The sequence below is a fragment of the Culex quinquefasciatus genome, chromosome 2 (assembly GCF_015732765.1).
Source record: "Culex quinquefasciatus strain JHB chromosome 2, VPISU_Cqui_1.0_pri_paternal, whole genome shotgun sequence".
Taxonomy (NCBI): Eukaryota; Metazoa; Arthropoda; class Insecta; order Diptera; family Culicidae; genus Culex; species Culex quinquefasciatus.
The window spans coordinates 173369092-173390488 of record NC_051862.1 but is presented as its reverse complement, the minus strand read 5'-3'; the positions used below and the strand labels follow the sequence as shown (position 1 = coordinate 173390488).

At 38.3% G+C, this 21397-nt stretch overlaps 1 protein-coding gene across 1 annotated transcript; it reads right to left on the bottom strand.

Moving 5' to 3' along the window:
* Window positions 1–8253: 8253 nt before the first annotated feature.
* Window positions 8254–16313, bottom strand: LOC6032973. Its single transcript, XM_038250935.1, has 12 exons — window positions 15649–16313; window positions 15223–15582; window positions 14980–15166; window positions 14245–14923; window positions 14080–14187; window positions 13624–14025; window positions 10389–10557; window positions 9959–10318; window positions 9715–9901; window positions 8974–9655; window positions 8809–8916; window positions 8254–8747 (listed from the first exon to the last, which is right to left on the bottom strand). Exons 1-12 carry the CDS (start codon window positions 15821–15823, stop codon window positions 8343–8345), a joined length of 3822 nt encoding a protein of 1273 aa, XP_038106863.1. The 5' UTR covers window positions 15824–16313; the 3' UTR covers window positions 8254–8342.
* Window positions 16314–21397: the final 5084 nt, after the last annotated feature.

Sequence of the window (21397 nt, the reverse complement as noted above, 5' to 3'; positions counted from 1 at the left end):
CTATAATGAAATATTTGTCAACATTGTAAAAATGTAATCGTAAATAATAGTTTATTCTGACATAAAGTCAGTAAACATTACCCGTCAACATTATTGGGGCCATCTATAAACCATACGACTTTTTTCAATTTTGGCTGGAGTACCTCCATTGAAGCCTGCATACTTTAAAGTTTACTTAAAGTTACAATCCCAAATTACGTGCATTTTAAATCAATTTTTTTGATATATTTTTGGAAATAAAAAAAGACATCATTTAAAATAATTCAAAAATTATTTTTCATTTTTTAAAGTTAATTTTACGTTCTCAAGTTATCACCACTTATGGGCATTATCATCGATTTTTCTGCATTTTTTCAAATCCATTTTTTTTAATTGTCCGATCTTTTTAAAAATAAATAAATTTGAAAATGTTGTAATGATTTCTGTTAAAAAGAAAGTTTTACAAAATTAACCGGCCCGTGGCTTAATGGCTTCGGCTCCCGCCTCATAAGCGGAAGGTTCCGGGTTCGATTCCCGACCGGTCTCCTTGAAATTATTCGACTATAATTGAACTTTGAATATGAACAAAAAACGCATGGAATCAGGTGGGATTCGAACTCACACCTTTAGATGCTCTAGCCACTCGGCCACCGAGGGTTTGACACCCCTTGAGTGAATTAATCCGTAGTGGTGAAATAATGTCACAAGGTCATTTACTATATAATACATCAATCCCTTTCCCAACGTTTCCCCTACACACACTACACACCATATTCTATAAATAACTCGAAGTGGTTGGTACGGTATGTCCTCACTTCTTCTTCTTCCCCTGATGGTTCTATGAAATGTGGGATCCGTTCATTGAATCTGCGGTTAATGCAACGCAGTAGGCCGGGCCGCTTTAGTGAGTGTAATACATTTCGGGGGTTCTCGAAAGTACTGCAATCATTAATAATGACAAGAAAGAACTTGAGGCGTAATCTAACCATAAGTTCTTCCCGGATGCTTTCTTCGGACTGGCTGCGCTTGTGTTTGATTAGATTAGATTAGATTAGAAAAGAAAGTTTTACAAAATTTTAATTTTTTAACAACGCAAATCGAATCAGTTGATTTCAAGGAACTCATTTCATCGATTCGAACCCTTAGTGAGAGTGCTTATTAGAAAATAATTGTTCGATTTTTGAAGTCTTAGAGGAGAAAATTATATAAAAGAATCTCAGCAATTCATCATTATTTTTTTCTGGATTGGCTTACTTTAAGAGAGTAAAAACAAAAATGCTAAAATTTTATAAAATTATAATCCAAAACGGTGCACCTAATCAAAATTTTTCAATAATTCTCTGGAATTCTGGAACTGGATTCATGCACAATGTGCACTTATTTAAAATAAAAAACTGCGACTTTTTTCAAAAAAGTCACCTAAAAATGGATTTAACTAAAAAACGGTGCACTTTATTAAAATTTCAATGAAGAACTTTTTGATTGCAAGTTCAATTTTACATCGAATCAATATTTCGATTTTATGAAAAAAAAATGTATTGATTCAAAAAATTATAACTCGGTCAAAGATTTTTTGCCCATTCTGGAAATTTCTGAAAAGTTGCCTCTAGAACACATTAAAAAAAACAGTGTTTTTTTGCAAATCAAGTTTTAGTGACAAAAAGTGAAATTAAAAATCACCAAAAAAATTTTATCCTGAATCATTTTTTTTTCAGTGTAGCCCATATCCATACCTTCAACTTTTCCGAAGACACCAAATCGATCAAAAAATTCCTTCAAAAGATACAGATTTTTGAATTTTCACATATAATTTTTGTATGGACAGCTGCCAAATTTGTATGGAAAATTATATGGACAAACTAATGATGCAAAATGGCTTCTTTGGGCATACCGAAGGCACCAAAAAAGTTTCAGCCGGATTAAAAAATACAAAAAAAATCGATTGACCGAAATCTCTGAGAATTGCTCATAAAACACCAACATTAATGGCCAAAATGAGTGTGAGGATGGCTTGACTGCTTGTAAAAAACAAACACGCAACTTTGAGAAAATATTTAAACTTTCCAAATTTTTCTGCCATACCATATTTAAAAAATAGTATTTTTTGTTGAGAAGTATTTATTTTAATCAAATTGTTTGGAGAGTGAAAATTTATGCTCCACAGCGATAAAACTGCTTTTAAATTTGTCTCAGTGACCATTCCAGGATATGTATTTTCAACGTGTGAATAAATAGGGGTAATTCTCCGCCAACTCACACAGCAGTTGCCCCGACCCCTCTTCGATTTGCGTGAAACTTTGTCTTAAGGGGTAACTTTTGTCCCTGATCACGAATCCGAGGTCCGTTTTTTGATATCTCGTGACGGAGGGGCGGTACGACCTTCCATTTTGAACATGCGAAAAAGAGGTGTTTTTCAATAATTTGCAGCCTGAAACGGTGATGAGATAGAAATTTGGTGTCAAAGGGACTTTTATGTAAAATTAGACGCCCGATTTGATGGCGTACTCAGAATTCCGAAAAACGTATTTTCATCGAAAAACACTAAAAAGTTTTAAAAATTCTCCCATTTTCCGTTACTTGACTGTAAAAAAATTTGGAACATGTCATTTTATGGGAAATTTAATGTATTTTTCGAATCTACATTGACCAAGAAGGGTCATTTTTTCATTTAGAACAAAATTTTTCATTTTAAAATTTCGTGCTTTTTCTAACTTTGCAGGGTTATTTTTTAGAGTGTAACAATGTTCTACAAAGTTGTAGAGCAGACAATTACAAAAATTTTAATATATATACATAAGGGTTTTGCTTATAAACATCACAAGTTATCACGATTTTACGAAAAAAAGTTTTAAAAAAGTTGGTCGTCATCGATCATGGCCGTTCATAGTCACCCGCGACAGACACGGACGACGAAACAAAGAGAAACGCAAAAAGTAACTTTTTCAAAACTTTTTTTCGTAAAATCGCGATAACTTGTGATGTTTATAAGCAAACCCCTTATGTATATATATTAAAATTTTTGTAATTGTCTGCTCTACAACTTTGTAGAACATTGTTACACTCTAAAAATAACCCTGCAAAGTTAGAAAAACACGAAATTTTAAAATGAAAAATTTTGTTCTAAATGAAAAATGACCCTTCTGGGACAATGTAGATTCGAAAAGTACATTAAATTTCCCATAAAATGACATGTTCCAAAATTTTACAGTCGAGTAACGGAAAATGGGAGAATTTTTAAAACTTTTTAGTGTTTTTCGATGAAAATACGTTTTTTCGGAATTCTGAGTACGCCATCAAATCGGGCGTCTAATTTTACATAAAAGTCCCTTTGACACCAAATTTCTATCTCATCACCGTTTCAGGCTGCAAATTATTGAAAAACACCTCTTTTTCGCATGTTCAAAAATGGAAGGGGTCGTACCGCCCCTCCGTCACGAGATATCAAAAAACGGACCTCGGATTCGTGATCAGGGACAAAAGTTACCCCTTAGGACAAAGTTTCACGCAAATCGAAGAGGGGTCGGGGCAACTTTTCCCGATTTCGTGTGAGTTGGTAGAGAATTACCCATAGGTAATCATTGAATTTGCCTTAAAAATCTAATTTCTAGCGCTATTTAATTTGAAACACTATTTCATGAAATCACAGCTTAAAGTTATAAAATATTTGAAGCGAATGTTTGAAATATAGTTGCATTCTTTGGGTGAATTTCATATGATTCGAAGTTGTTTTTTTAAATGATTTTTCAAGGTTCTATTTATGGTATGACTCTAGTTATATGGTTATATGACCTCATATTTGATATTTCATATCATAATTGTTTGGATTAAATAATTTTCATAGTGTAAAAGTAATTGAAATTAAACGATATTTTATTCATATTTAACACTCTTACGCCTTGGGTAGCTCACGTCCTTCAGAAATTTATAACTTCAAACAGTAAAAGTAGAGTAATTTTTGTTGCTAAACATATAAGCAAACAATATTCCTAGTTTTGAATGCTTCAGAAATAAATATGTTCTGAATTAAACCTTGACATGAAATATTCAGACAAGCTGATTAGTTCAATATGAACAGTAGATTGAAATGAATAAAATCAAATCAGGTTCTGTAATTATTATTTTTGTATAATTTTCAAACATTAGTTCCTCAAAGGTAGGAAAATGTATAACCCGCATGTAATTCGGAAATTTCCCGGGAAACGGGAAATATTTTTTTCCGGGAATTCCCGAGCGACGGCGCTTGATACCCATAATTTCACTTAGGTAAATTTGACGTAGAAATAAAATTTGAACACCTTGAATTTTATTTAAGGGTTACATACATGTAGAAAATCACCAAATTTCATGTAACAGAAAATTTATTCAATCCACAAAAAAGATGATTTTCAATCACTCCTGAAAGTTTTATGAATATATTACATGATTAAACTGAGTAAGAAACGATTTAAGACCAAAATTTTACCATGCGCAAAGCGGACTGTCAAACTTTGTGAGTGTTTTGCTCAAAACACCGAGTTGATTTACCGGTGCCACGATATCTCGAGATGGGATAGACCAAATTGGCTGAAAATTGAGGTGAAGACTCCCAAGACATATCCCGTGTGCATGACGAAGCCCGATTTTTAAATTTTGCTTTTTAAAAAAAAATACAAAAATCAATTACTGACGATTCTTCATATGAAAATTATAAAAGTATTTGTATCTTTTTTTTAAATAAACTTTTTGAAAATCGGCCTTCGTCATGCACACGGGAATAGTTTGACGAGTCTTCACCAAAATTTTGAGCCGATTTGGTCAGAGCAGTGTTGAGATATCGTGGCACCCGTTTTTTGAAACTGCTAACTTAAAATAGCTATAACTCGGCAACGGTACAACCAAATGGCTTCAAATTTGTTTTGTTAGTAGATGAAAATGTATATTTTAATTCTTTGAAAACAGATTTAAAAAATCAACCTCTGACATTTTTGCCGATTTACATGTATTTAACCCCTTAAACAAGAAAAATTATGACAATCAAAGTCACCCCGGAATGCAAAATAAGAAACTTCAACGCAACTTTTTTTAAAGCACTATTGATTTTTTTTCAAAGATGGTGCATGGACTTTGTGTGGCCTACCCAGTACATATTTTCAAAATAATAATCTTGAGAAAACCTTAACCAAACATAAATTCAAATCCAATCCTATCGGTTTACGGTATTTTGTAAAAAAATAATAGTTTGATGATAATGAACTGAAAACCATACCAAACTTTCCTTCAATTGACACCCATATTGCATTGAAAATTTGTTTTCCGAGGACTTTGGGTAATGAATTCTGAACTGTACATTAAAGTCTTAAAACCGAAACACAACTAAATTTAGATTACTTATGTTATTCTCAAACGTCTCTTTCGAGTAAAACTGGCTACTGAGTTCAATTGATATCGGGTAGGGTCGAGTAAAAAAGCATCGAAAAATGTCTGTTTTGAGCTGGAATTGTTCTTCCTTCTCATTTCCGTTTTCCATCGTGTATTTTGAAAAATCCCCAGAATAAAAAATAAAAAATAGCACGAGAAAATGTATCCGTGCACCGGTAAAGGGTTCTAGCAAGCGAGAAAGCAGCTTATCTAATTGCTGCCTTTCGATTATTCTCGCTTTCCTGGCTGCAAAAGCAAACGAACGCCACATGGAAGCAAAACGGGCAACAATTAAAAATCCAGTGTTGCCAACCCCCCGTACCCTCGTATTGCAAACATGGAAGAAGATGTAGTGCCGGGGCTAGACGAGCTGCGAAACAATTAAGCTCCAATCGATCCCTGTCGTGGACGGGGAGGCAGGCAGCTTCGCTAAGTGGAATTGCTTGTTCCTGGGCCTGTGATTACTAGGAGTTGAAGAAGGTTTCCAGAGGGCGTAAGTGGGACGTGGTAATAGCTGGAGCAGACTGTGTCCTTTACAAAAATCCAACTTTTCATCACCTCCATTACACTCGAGGTCTGATTGTTGAAAAGTGAAACATGTAATCAAATGTCAGCCGTTAGTGAGCATAAATAAAGTTTCGCGACTTGATGACTTTCGATGGGGCAAGAAAAAAATCATTTCTTAATGGTCATGTTTGGGCGGCATAACGTTTTGCAATCACCATCAAAATTTGGCCATTCGTCATAAAACCAAAGCGCCAGCTGATGAGATGAAGAATTACACTCCCTCGGCACGGTCTTTATCGCTGTGTCAACTGTAAAGCTTCTAATTTGCAGTATTCTTGAGCCATAATGGGGAATGCTTCGACGATGGGTGTCAAATCCTGGTTTTAACGGCGGTTGGTCACATTTTGAGGTTGCGGCCTTTATGTCTTCAAAAATAACAGTGGATGACCATCGTTAAAATAATTGGATTTGAATGTAGTAATATGCAAGATTCAACAATGGTTAATTAACATACTCAAAAACACGTAACTGTGAACGATGATTTCTTTCCCAAATGATCTTCAACGCCAGCAACGCTAACATTCCCAGAAATTCAACATGGCTTCCAAACGGATCATGCTTTTGTTCCATTCTTTCTTCTAAGTTTCTGTTCATACAATAACTTTCGGACTGGTTCCGTCGAGGTATGTAAGAAATTTCTTTTCTGAAAACCGATCCAAGATTCACAAAACAACAAAACAACTTATCTTGTCCTCCAAATACAAACCTCGAGTTTAGCAGCTCACTTAGGCTGTCGATGCGTTCCGACGGAGTCTGGATAAGAGAGAAGATCTTGGCAGAGTAGTAACCACTGCCCGTTGGAAGGGTGACCTGGAGACCAGCAAAGATCCTTGCTGAACAGCTATGTCGATTCCTTTGAACAGCTGATCGTACCTTTCAGCCTTGTTTACCAGTGGTCGTGTCCGCAAACCAATGCAATACCCGCTGGCCGACGCTAACGACGAGACTCAATTAGATTGTCTCGGTTGTCCTGAAACTTAAAATACTATTTCTGATCGAAACGTTTCCACTATTTAAATCTGTGCTAAAATAGTAAACTTCACTACTTCTAGTAACCGGTAGTGAACCAACTGCTCCCGACGACGACCATCCAGTAGCTCACCGGACAGGCCGCATCGACGACGACGAGATGTTGCTGGTTTTCCCGCGAATCCGACCTTGCCTACATGAAAACTGGCTTTCCGATGACGCGGCCAGTGCACCTGTCGAATGAAGTCAGCAGCCTCGTCTGGGAGAGGCCAGCAGAATTGATTGATGAAGCTTGGCGATGCGGAAATCAACGCCAAAATGCACCACTTTTTGGCCAGCAAACGAGCTTGTTGGAACAAGCACAAATCCACAATCATTTCTGGAATGGTTGGTGCGGTTACACTTGAGGGTTGACCGAATGCTACACGGAAAAAATATCAATTCTCAAAATCGTGAATTAAATTCACGAATGCGAGAGCTACGAAGGAATGTATTCACGTTTATTATGCAAATGCACCATACTCAAGAATAAATTCCTTCGTGGTTCTCACATTCGTGAACTTAATTCACGATTATGAGAATTGTTTTTTTTCTGTGTACGCTGCCCACCAGGGCAAGAAGTTGCCAGAAAGTGGCCTTTCTACTTTATTCGCAGTGCGGAGTGATAGCAGAGTCCCATAAGTTGCGCATTTTTACACCCAAACGGCGGTCGCATGATTGTGATGCATGGCGGCATGAAAGTATATCAGAATCTGCATGAAAACTGTCCTCATGCATTTTTTGCGATATAGGGGTATGACATTTTTGCCCGTTATCGACAATTATCGACATTACCGACGGCTTTTTGGTTGTATTTAACAAAAAAAACCTTATCAGAACGAGGATTGAACCACCAACTTCTTGATTATTGGTCCGACACGCTACCACCGCGCCAAAGACGCTTGATGAAACGAGAGTGAAAGAGCACCAACATATTCTTCTCTTTGGTGTGTTGCTCTTGGACGGGCCAGCTTTATATGTGTTGGTGAGAACTGCAGATCGCTGAAATGTTTACACGCGGGCAAAAATGATCTACGGGCTTGCTGCAAAAATTGTTATAAAATGTGACATTTTCTGCAGCAAATCCACTGTTGCAGATTTTGAGATATATATTTCCTTTGAGTGTATTATGTTAGCATTCGTACCTGGACTAGGGAATCAGTGTAATTGATGTAAATTGAACTTCAAGTGCCCTGAAATTGCCGCTAGTTGTATACAATTTTACGAAACTTGTTCTTAACCAATATTCCGCGTCCTATATTATAATTCCCATTACTTTTTTTTTCAAACCCTGTATAGGTATACATTCCTTAAAGGCTATTCTTGTTCATTTACATAAATAATTCGCATTGATAAGTACAGTTTTGAGTCTTCTCCATGATTGAAACCAATCAATTGACATACTCAAACACCGGCAGCCGTGAAACTTTATATCGGTTCCATGCGTTCTCCATAGCCAGCAACATCAACGCTCCCAGCAAACCTCCACCGATCAAACCCGCAGCGAACCGTACATCCACCATGTTCAGTGGTTGAAAGTCCGCTCCCTTGACGCAGTTCAACCTCGCGTCGATACGATACATGATGAACTCCCGTTTGTACACCCCGGTCTCGCGAATCTTCGCAATCCCAACCTGAAAGTGCTCCCGAAAGGTGAAGTTCTTTTGAACCGCCAGGTTGATGTCACCGCTATCGATAAACTTGAGCTCCCTGATGAAGCACTTCTCCGTCTCGTCAAACGTTTCGCTGATCACGTGTACGACGGCCGAATAGATCGCGTGAAAGGCAAACAATCCCTGCAATGGGAAAACGCTGTTTTTTTTGGTTTCTCCACGATTCAGTCTGTTGATGGCTTACCTTTTGAATTTTTGAAACGCCTTCCTCGAGTGAATAAACTTTTAATGAGCCATCTTTCCGTCTAAGCTTCTGCTCGTACAACGCCTTTCGAACTGGTTCCGTCGAGGTCTGTAAGATCAAACATTACTTAAAATGGATCGATATGTGACTCTACAGGTAACTTACAGAGAGAAAGAAATGATTATACGGCAAATCGTCACCGCTAACTTCGAGTCTCGAATTCAGCAGTTCAGTCAAGCTGTCAATACGTTCTGAGGGAGCCTGGATAAGTGAAAATATCTTGGAGGAGTAGCTGATGTGGAGAAACATGAGTCCAATGACGCTAACCATAACCACGGTGCGTTGAAACGCTGACTTGGAGACCAGCAAACAACCCTGCTGCACAGCAATGGCGATTGCATTGAACACTTGGTCATTCCTGTTTGTTTGGCCTTTCAATGGTCGCGTTGTTAAGTTGTCCATAAAATGCATCAAACCAAAAACCACCGATAATACCACAACCAAGCCCAGCAAGCAAACCCAAACCTTTGGATCAAACGGTAGCTGGTAAATGTTGTTCGTGATTGACAGCTTTGGGGCCTTGAAGATAAACAGTATTGGAGTAGGAATACTCAGAGGAATGAAGTCCATCAACTTCAACCTGCTAGTGGTAAGAAACATAAAGGCTCCCACTTCCGAGTGGTTGTTGACCAGATCGACGCACACACCAATCAGGTCACCAGTCTTTTGGTCCGGATAGCACCACGTTGTGCTGTAACGCTTCACGAACGTTGCATTGATGTAGAACCGATATAAAATGTGTATCATCATGTACGAAATGCGATTGTGTGTGTCGATTTGCCGATTTCTGCAAATAAAAAACAAACTTCACCACGGTGATTTCATAACATCAACAAAGAATTTTACTCATAATCATCAAAATGATCTAACGTCTGATTATCGGTATACAGAAGCGTGGTCCGCAGCGGCAGCTGTTGCAGATTCTTCCTTCGAACTGAAACCGAACGACCTGCTCGTTTGTCCTCAATGGTTCCATTACACCAGATGCCAATCTCTTCGCTAAGCAGTCCACTTTCCATTGAATTTCTGTAAACTATGTCAAAAACCATTAGTATGAATGGCTGGCACTAGAACCAATACAAAATAGTACCATTTCTGATCGAAACGTTTCCACTAACAAAATATGTGCTAAAATAGTAAACTTCACTGCTTCCAGTAACCGGTAGCGAACCAACTGCATCGAACACTCGTCGTTCGGGCTCCATCTGCCCACGATGACCATCCAGTAAGACCCACCGGGTCCGGTGGTAGATTCGATGTTGGGCCTCCCGAAGTAGCTCACCCGTCCCCAGACAGGCCACATCGACGAGGACGAGCTGTTGGTGAGTCTCCCGAGTGTCCAAGAACCGCACATTTTCCACCGAATCCGACTTTGCCTCAATGAAGATCGGCTTCCCGACGAGGCGAGATGAAGGCCAGTTCACCTGTCGAATGAAGTCAGCGGTTTCATCTGGAAGAGGCCAGCAGAATTGATTGATGAAGGTTGGCGATGCGGAAATCAACGCCAAAATGCACACCACCTTTCGGCCAGCAAACGAGCAGCGTCACTTTTAATGGGACTTTCAGGAATGATACCAAATCGATTATCAGCTCTGGGGTGGTTGGTGGAGATTGACTGTGAGTTGTACCGAGAGAAATACTGACCGTCAGGGCCAGCAGTGTCCAGTAAGTGGCCATGCTGGATAGATTTCAGGATTGAATGATTCCCGTTCGTTCGAGGTTGGCATTCTCATATTGTTGATTTTTCCATGCGACTTGGTGGGCTGTTGGAGAACTAATTTTTAATGCACTTTTGCGCACGTGTAACTGTTAGTGCAATTTATCAATCATTTTAAAAACATAGGCCCCGATTCATTGTGTGTTCTTAGAGTTCTTTATGATTTTTAGCTTTGAATAATATTTGAAAATATCAATTAAGTATTTGTTTTAGTGTAATGAACACAACTTACATAGTTCTCGACATATTTGAAGATGATATCTGGAAGCGCTTCATTTTCATCAAGATATCGTCGTCATCGTGCTAACTTGTCGTACAGCTCACAATGCCTCACATTTGACCTTCACAGATCCCCAAAATATTATTTCAATCCTGAGATATTCAATAAAAACCAAAAAAGCTCCGCAGATTTTTGTGTGAAAAAAGTTCCAATCTTGTCACAGCCTGAAAATTGATGTAAGTGCGACAATTGGCCAAAGGGATTTCAGGTCAGAACGCGTTTGACACATGTGCAAGTTAGACTACCGTAAACATTTGTAGTTATAATTCGGGACTCCAGCAACCAAATACAACCAAACTTCCGGACAGTGCACAGAATTTTTTGTTCAAACAACCTGTAGGTACGTCTGGGGAAAAGAAACAGCAACTTCTTGTATGGCCTGTCATTAGCGGAATCGTCTGGAGAGAAACTTTCCCGAAGAGCCCAGGTCGATTCGTTGAACCTGGTTCGGACCTGATGGCAATACATCTGGAGTCGTCGGAATCACCAACCACCAACCACCGGGGGTTGACTGTATTCCCAAAGCTATGAAAGTTCGATGAACATCATTCGACGGATCGACAAGGCTTTAAGTCGAAACATGAAATCTATCGTTTTAACGCTTCGCGTATAGGTTATTCATCTGGGATATGGTCATAGAACGGCGAAGTACTCCTTTTTATCCGTTGTAAACTATTTTGACCCAATTGAGGGCTTGTTTTTACATCGGTGAGACTCTTAAAATCTTATACTTTGTTGAAATTATTTGTAATGTGTAACATTTATTTACCAATACATTAGCAGGCTTCTTCAAAAAACTAACTTAATCCACCTATGTGGTTGTTGCCTTCCTCACTTTTTACCAACATTTGGTGATATCAAAGAGTGATATGATGGGTTTGGATACAAATTCCATATATCTTCTATACATATTATATATACAAAATTTCGACGGTTTTGTTCGAACGCGAATCAATTCAACACGGAACGTCCGATCGAGTTGATTGTTGTTGCGTTGGGTTCGTATGGTAAGCTCGTAAGTCCAACGAAGGTTCTTACGCCAAAAAGTTACTAATTTGGCCACTCTGGAACCTATTCCGGAAAATTTGCAGATTGTATGGGAAAGGTTAAAATCAAGTTTTGATCACAGGAGGCTGAATAAGCAAAAAAGTCAAAAACGTCAACAAACGAAAAAAGGCAGAACGAAGTTTGTCAGGTAAGGCTTGTATCTCAATAAAGAAATACACAAATGTCACTTAAGCGGTCATAACTTGAGACTGAGCGTTGTCAGATCTTCAATGTTTTGGACTCATTGGAAAGGTCTTTTGATGACCTATCCAACGATTGGTTGGATAATGGATCCGGACATAGTTTACATACATTTAAGTGAGATCCGGCTTCAAAAAAGTACATAAATATCACATAAGTGGTCATAACTCGAGACAGGGTTACCAGATCTCCAATGTTTTGGACTCATTGGAAAGGCCTTTCTATTACCTAACCAACGATGGGCCGGATGATGGATCCGGACATAGTTTACATACATTTAAGTGAGATCCGGCTTCAAAAAAGTACATAAATATCACATAAGTGGTCATAACTCGAGACAGGGTTACCAGATCTCCAATGTTTTGGACTCATTGGAAAGGTCTTTCGATTAACTAACCAACGATGGGTTGAATAATGGATCCGAACATAGTTTACATACATTTAAGTGAGATCCGGAATCAAAAAAGTACATAAATATCACTTAAGTGGTCATAACTTGAGACAGGGTTGCCAGATCTTCAATGTATTTGACTCATTAGAAAGGTCTTTTGATGACCTATCCAACGATGGGTTGGATGATGGATCCGGACATAGTTTACATACATTTAAGTGAGATCCGGCATCAAAAAAGTACATAAATATCACTTAAGTGGTCATAACTTGAGACAGGGTTGCCAGATCTTCAATGTATTAGACTCATTAGAAAGGTCTTTTGATGACCTATCCAACGATGGGTTGAATAATGGATCCGGACATAGTTTACATACATTTAAGTGAGATTCGGCATCAAAAAAGTACATAAATATCACTTAAGTGGCCATAACTTGAGACAGGATTGCCAGATCTTCAATGTTTTGGACTCATTGGAAAGATCTTTTGATTACCTATCTAACAATGGGTTGAATGATGGATCCGGACATAGTTTACATACATTTAAGTGAGATCCGGCTTCAAAAAAGTACATAAATATCACTTAAGTGCTCATAACTCGAGACAGGGTTGCCAGATCTTCAATGTTTTGGACTCATTGGAAAGGTATTTTGATAACCTATCCAACGATGGGTCGGGTGATGGGTCTGGACATAGTTTACATGCATTTAAGTGAGATCCGATTCGCAACTCTGTCACTTTTTTATACGTAACTTTTGAACTACTTATCGGATCTTCAAACAATTCAATAGTGCAGTATGGGGCACCAAACCGGATCGAATGCAACTTATTTGACTCAAATCGGATCATCCAGTGCCGAGAAAACTTGGCAAGAATTTTGAGCACCAAGGAGAATACGCACACACATACACACACACACACAGACATTTGTTCAGTTTTCGATTCTGAGTCGATAGGTATAAATGAATATAGGTCTACGAGCTGTTTTTCAAAAGTTCATTTTTCGAGCAGGATTATAGCCTTACCTCAGTGAGGAAGGCAAAATTGTTTTTCTTTTTTCTAAATGCTTTCTTTGGTTTTGACAAAGCTCTTAGGAAAAAATAATTTCAAGCCATTTCTACTCAACATATTCAAACACCGGCAGTCGGTTGTACTGATACCTGCTCCACCCGACCTCCGCCGCCAGCACCAGCAGCGTTCCCAGCAGTCCCACCCCAATCACTTCCATCGCAAATCGCACGTCCACCACGCTCAACGGCTGAAAGTCGGTGCCCTTGACGCAGCTGAGCTGCGCCTTCAGCCGGATCATGATGAACTCCCGGGTGTACACGCCGCACTCGCGAATCTTGGCCAGCCCCACCTGAAAGTGCTCCCGGAGGGTGAAGTTCCGCTGGACCGCCAGGTAGATCACGGTATAGTCCACAAAGTTCAGCTTCCGGAGGTAGCACTTTTCGGTGTCGTCGAACGTTTCGCTAATCAGCTGTTCGGCGGCCGCTATTTGGACGTGCAACGCAAACAGTCCCTGGGAAGGAGGTATAGATTTGCAGTTTTTTTGAGATCATACATTTTTAGATACCTTTTTAACTCTAGCAACACCCTCATCCAATGAAAACATGTTCAATGATCCGTTCTTAAGTCTGATCTTCTGCTCGTATATAGCCTTTCGGACTGGTTCCGTCGAAGTCTGTAAGATGGAACATTGATTCAAAATCATTTTTTAACGATTCATGAAATTACAAACAGTTAGATAAAAATGATTGTACGGGATGTCGAGTCCTCCAACTTCGAGCCTCGAGTTAAGCAATTCGGTCAAACTGTTGATCTGTTCCGACGGAGTCTGTATCAGGGAGATGATTTTGGCGGAGTAGCTGACACTCAAGAACAAAAGTCCAACGACGCTTACAAGGACAACGGCGCGCTGAGTACCCGATTTGGATACCACTGAGCCTTGCTGAAGAGTAATGGAGACTGCGTTGAACACCTGGTCATAGCTATTATCTTTGTTTCTTAGAGGTCGAGTTTGAAAATCGTTTAGCTTGGTCATGAGATAAAAAGTAACGCCTAAAACAAATACCAGACTAAACAGGCAAACCCAAACATTTGGGTCAAACGGCAGTTCAAAAATGTTGTTCATGATAGAAAGTTTCGGTGCCTTGAAGATGAAACTGAGCGTTCCCTCCATGCCCAACGGTAAGAAGTCCATCATTTTGAGCCTGCTTGTCGTGATGAACATGAAGGCTCCCACTTCCGAGTGGTTGTTGATCAGATCGACGCACACTCCTATCAGACCACCGGTCTTTGGGTTCGGATAGCACCAGGTAGTGCTGTAACGTTTCACAAATGTTGCGTTCAGATAGATTCGGTACAGCGAGTTGATCATAAGGTAAGAAAGGCGGTTGGGAGTGTCGATTTGAGGGTTTCTGGAAGGAGATTTTTGTTCCTTACATAGGGAAGAAATTCAGATTTGGTACCCTACTCATAGTCATCAAAATGATCCAACGTGTAGGTATCGGTGTAGAGAAGAGTTGTCCTTAGTGGCAGCTGATGTAGGTTCTTCCGTCGAACTGACACTGATCGACCTGCTCGTCGGTCGTCAATGACTCCATTGCACCAGATGGCAATCTCTTCGCTGATGAGGCCTCTTTGCATTGAGTTTCTGTAAACTAGTTCAAATTCCATTAGATTGTTCCGGTTGAACCAGAACTAGTACAAAAAATACCATTTCTGATCGAAACGTTTCCACCAATCAAATCTGTTCTAAAATAGTAAACTTCGCTGCTTCCAGTAACCGATAGCGACCCAACTGCATCAAACACTCGTCGTTCCGGCTCCATCTGCCCACGCTGACCATCCAGCAAGACCCATCGTACTCGATGGTAGATTCGATGACGCGCGGCCAAAAGTAGCTCACCCGTCCTCGGACAAGCCACATCGACGACGACGAGCTGTTGGTGAGGCTCCCGTGTGTCCAAGAATCGCAAATGTTCCACCGAATCCGACTTTGCCTCAATGAAGACCGGCTTCGCGACGATGCGAAATGAAGGCCAGTTCACCTGTCGAATAAAGTCCGCAGTTTCCTCTGGAAGAAGCGCAGAATTGTTTGGTGAAACTTGGCGATGCGAAAGTCAACGCAAAAATGCACCACCTTTCGACCAGCAAACGAGCAGAGTGACTTTCAGAGGAACTTTCAGAAACGACACCAAATCGATAACCAGCTGTGGTTCGTTTGGAAGGTTCGAACTCAAAAAGTGTGACGAATTTGTGGTTGTTACGATAGCAAAACTGATTAACAGTGAAAGAAGTTTTAGTAGACGGGTCATGCTGGCCACTGATCAGTTATTTCATTTTCCCGGCTTTAATGTTCTTTTCATGCTTATTGTCTTCACAGTTCGAGGAATTAAATCAATTGAGCAATTTGGCCGAATTTCCACAAAATTGTATGTTATTCGGAAAATTACTTCTTGATTGGTTTCTAACCTTCATTAACTTGTGGTGATACACAATCACCATTTTACCAGCATAACAAGTTCTAGCTAATTCATTAAATAACCAGACCGACCGATTTTCCAGTGAAAGCTAAACATGCTATAGCGGTGCACCCCCAGATGGAGGGGCTTTTCCTCGAAACTAAACAACAACATTGCACACACAGACACACACGCCGTTCTATGCCAAAACCAACAAACCGAACCGTGCAATTTCCGCCGCCGTTGGAACGAGTCCAACATTAAAGCTCCAAATTATTTAAGGCTCTCCAACCCCCCGGAAGGGGAAAAGCTCAATTCCGAAAACAACCAGGACAACACGACTGTTAACGAGCTGTTTGGAGACTAATACACAGTGTAATTGCATGTGTCTGGCTGGGCTGCAGGGCATTGCAAAGCCGCAATTATTGGCCACGTGGGCAATCGCGCACACTCAATCTCCCTGTTCATTGATCGTGTAAATGATGGGATTTTATGTTGTTTTTTTTTTTGTTCTAGATTGGAACATCATGTGAAATGGATTCCTGGAGGGTTTGATGTGGTTATCAGTTTCATGTTTTTAAGAGAAGCAAATAGCCTTTGATAATAAAGCTTATAGATAATTATCATAAAATGATCTCCCTATCTTTTTTATATTTATTTTAATGTATTGAACACATTACAATTCCTTCCTCGCCCCATAGGAATAAGTTCAAAAACTTCAAATGAGGATTAGTTTATTTTTTCCCGATCAAAGATTTTCGTTCACCCCGCAAATGAACGGGGATGTTCCACACTTTCATATGCATATGACAGTTTTCATACTATTTCTCAAAAAATACTACCCCCCCTGAAAAAGACCCTGTGGTCCAGTTTGGTGAAAACTGCGATTGGAAATGTATATAAACAAAAGCTGGTTGCCTAGTTTTTTGAAATGTTGTAGTTTTTTGAAAAGTGCGAGCAAAATCCAAGTTACAATGAAAGGATCAATATTAGGATGTAACAAAAATGACTTTTTAGCGGGCATTCAGGGGTTTGTTCCGGTAAGCCCAAACCCCAAATATGAGCTTGAATGGACGTAACAGGAGCTGGCGCTCCGCCCTACAATTTTAAATGGGATTTAACCCGTAAAAATACTTTTTTTTCAAAAATGTTTATTTATGAGGCACTTTGGCCACCAATGCGTTTACCAAAAACATCACTGGAGTGTAGGCCAGATCCTTGCGCATCTTTTGGTATATATAACATTGAAGTTAAGAGCACCCTGGAGCTCGTTACAGACCTTCAAAGTTTGACATTTTTTTCGAAAAATCGTCGTTAGTTTTTGCCCTGTAGGCCTCCATAGCGGCACATTTTGGTCTCAATTTTGTCATATTCGGAATCCTCAGAAAATTTCACGTTAGTTAGAAGTATTGGTGTGGCAAATTTGATTGGAAAAAATGCCATTTAGAATGAATTAAAATATTTTTTACAATTTGTTGGATTAGGGATGAAACAGGTTTTCGCCTACTTGATACAGCATTTGACGTATTGATCACAGAGTAAAAAAGATCTATTTCTTTTTTCAAAAATGTTTTATTCAATTATTTTTTAAATCAAATTTACCACTCCAATACTTCTAACTAACGTGAAATTAACCGAGGAGTTGTGGATTGCCTGGCCCGAGTCATCTGCATTACCGATCTATGTCTGTTCAATTTCAGAAGAAATCGTTAGCCATATAAAGGTATTTTGCTTCAAAGGTTCTTGAGATATATGGTGGTTACTAACCGAACCGTCTCAGTTGAAATATACTGTGGTCATGGCCAAGTCCTGCCAAGACGGCGGTTCAAATACATACGTACATACATACATAACATTCGATATTTTCCGATCTTTTCAAAAACATATTTTCAGTTTTTTTAATCAAGACTAACATTTCAAAATTGCAAAACATTCAATATTACGCCATTTTGAAGCATCAGTCTTGATTAAAAAAAATGAAAATATTGTTTTCAAAAAGACCGGAAAATTTCACGGATACTTCATATTTTATCATTTAAAATAAGACCATTAGTTGCTGAGACATCGATATTAGAATGGTGAATTGTTTGGGTGAGACTTCGAAAACATTAATTTTCCTGTTTTAAATTCTTTGCATGGCAATATCTCAACAACTTAAGGTCGTATCGACAAAGTTCAAAAAAGCAAAATATAGAGAATAATAAGCACTAATTTTAAAAGATGAATAACTGTGACTATTTTCAAAAAAGTTACCTAAAAATGGCTTCAAACATGAAAAACGTGCACTTTTTCAAAATTACACCAAAGTACTTTTGATAACACATTCTTTTTTTTTATCGAAAAATGAATTTGAAACTGATTTGCGACCAATATTTCGATTTTTATAAAAAAAAAAACTGTATTGTTTAAAATATTCATAACTCGGTCGATGATTTTTCGCACAACCTGAAAATTTCTGAAAAGTTGGCAAAAATAATATGTTAGAAATGAAATTAGTGTTTTTTGCAAATCAAGTTTTTATGTCAAAAAGTGAAATTAAAAATTACCAAAAAAATTTACCGCTTATAATTTTTTTTTTCAGTGTAGTCCTTTCCCATACCTACAACTTTGTCCAAGTCACCAAATCGACCAAAACATTCCTTCAAGGATACCGATTTTTGAATTTTCATATATCATTTTTGTACGGACAGCTGCCAAATGTGTATGGAAAATTATATGGACAAACTTGTAATGCAAAATGGCTTCTTTGGGCATACTGAAGTGAAAACAAAAACAACAGCCGGATTAAAACATATAAAAATTAAAATTAAAAAGAACCAATCTCGTTGGCTGGTAGAAATCTAGAGTTTTTTAAAGGCCCTATAAGCTATTGTGTTTCATATATACATATATAAATAGGTCCTATCCAAATAAAAATCTAGAAAATATTGAAAAAAATGTCATCGGGGATAATTCCAATCGGCCCAAAAATCAAGGGGCAAATTTTTGTTTCAAACTTCAAAATTTGTATGATAATTCAAGTGCAATCATCTTAAATCAATTTAAAATGTACTCCCTTAAATAATTCTTTGCATGTTTGGTTTTATTTCAAAAAAAATAAAAAAATTCGTCGGGAAGATTTTTTTGGTACAATTTTTGATTTTGTCAAGCCTTATTTATTTTTAAACTAAGGATTGCAAAACAACTGAACTGCATGCTCCTATAACACTTTTCGATTCAAAGGTTGAAACTGTGGCTTGTCTTATTATTTTATTTTTGTCCTTCCCTTGACCCCGGCCAGAACGGATACTTTGAAAAATATTTGCTTCGGCCTTATCTAAATTCCAAAAATCGTACATCGTTTTGGATTTGTTAAAATGTAGCGTTTACAGATAAATGTTTTTATTATAGGGCCTTCGGCCCAAGTTTTGGGATGACACCCGATACTTTCGAGTCCTACGTCAAAAGCAACGAACATCACAGAAAAATACGAAGTTGACTTTATAACTGTCGGCCACCATTGCTAGTACCATCCACTAGTGTCTTCCCTTTAACTACAAGGACTTCGCCGCCCTGGGCAGCAACCTCTGGGTTGTGAGTCCGAGCATCACAGATTGTATTCAATTATCGCGTGCTTAGAGGGTGTCAAGATTTTCCACTCCAAAAAGCTTCAAAAGACCTTTCAAATGCATCTACAAGAGTAGGAATTGATGAAGTTTTACGGAAATGCGAGCAATTTTAAGATTTTTTAGGTTTTTTGGACCTCAAACTTCGAAGCCCGTTTTACCCCACTTCCCTTTGTCGTAGAGGGCTCATATTTGGCATGAGTTCATCTCATGCATAGACAAACAAACGCTGATAGTTAAATCCAAATCGGAGCACTTCGATACGACCTCTAGAACAAACCGAGCAGAATTTACAAATACTGCCTCTTAAGAATCAAGTGGGATTCGAACTCACACCTTTGGATTGATGGTCTGGAACGCTAACCAGTCGGCCATCATGGAGTGGCGTGGAGTGGAGTGGCCATGGCGAAATAATGTCACAAGCTATAATACATCAAACCATTATATAACTACTAACACCGTATAAAAAAAAGCCCAGGGCCATCTCATATACTCATGAACTAGACGAGGGAGTTGTGGATTGCCTGGCCCGAGTCATCTGCATTACCGATCTATGTCTGTTCAATTTCAGAAGAAATCGTTAGCCATATAAAGGTATTTTGCTTCAAAGGTTCTTGAGATATATGGTGGTTACTAACCGAACCGTCTCAGTTGAAATATACTGTGGTCATGGCCAAGTCCTGCCAAGACGGCGGTTCAAATACATACGTACATACATACATAACATTCGATATTTTCCGATCTTTTCAAAAACATATTTTCAGTTTTTTTAATCAAGACTAACATTCCAAAATTGCAAAACATTCAATATTTCGCCATTTTGAAGCATCAGTCTTGATTAAAAAAAATGAAAAGATTGTTTTCAAAAAGATCGAGAAATTTCATGAATATTTCATATGTAATCAGACCATTAGTTGCTGATATTAGAAAATGGTGAATTGTTTGGGTGAGACTTCGAAAACATTAATTTTCCTGTTTTAAAATCTTTGCATGGCAATATATCTCAACAACTTAAGGTCGTATCAACAAAGTTCAAAAAAGCAATATGTAGAGAATATTCTCAACTTTTTGAAAACTTTTTTCAAAGGTCAGCAAACATAAGCACTAATTTTAAAAGATGAATAATTGTGACTATTTTCAAAAAAGTTACCTAAAAAGGCTTTAAACTTGAAAACGATGCACTTTATCAAAATTTCACCTAAGTACTTTTGATTGCAAATTCTTCTTTATCGAAAAATGAAGCTAAAAATGTTTTGCAACCAATATTTCGATTTATAAAAAAAATCAGTATCAATTCAAATATTCATAACTCGGTCGATGATTTTTCGCACAACCGGAAAATTTCTGAAAAGTTGACATTTGATGTTCCCTAAAACATATCAGAGAATAAAAAAATTGAAAATAGTGTTTTTTGCAAATCTAGTTTTTGTGTTAAAAAGTGAAATAAAAAGTTACCAAAAAAAAATTATCGCTAATCATTTTTTTTTCAGTGTAGTCCTTTTCCATACCTACAGCTTTGCCTAAGACACCAAATCGACCAAAACATTCCTTCAAGGATACAGATTTTTTAATTTTCATATATCATTTTTGTACGGACAGCTGCCAAATGTGTATGGAAAGTTATATGGGGGTAATTCTCTACCAACTCACACGAAATCGGGAAAAGTTGCCCCGACCCCTCTTCGATTTGCGTGAAACTTTGTCCTAAGGGGTAACTTTTGTCCCTGATCACGAATCCGAGGTCCGTTTTTTGATATCTCGTGACGGAGGGGCGGTACGACCCCTTCCATTTTTGAACATGCGAAAAAAGAGGTGTTTCTCA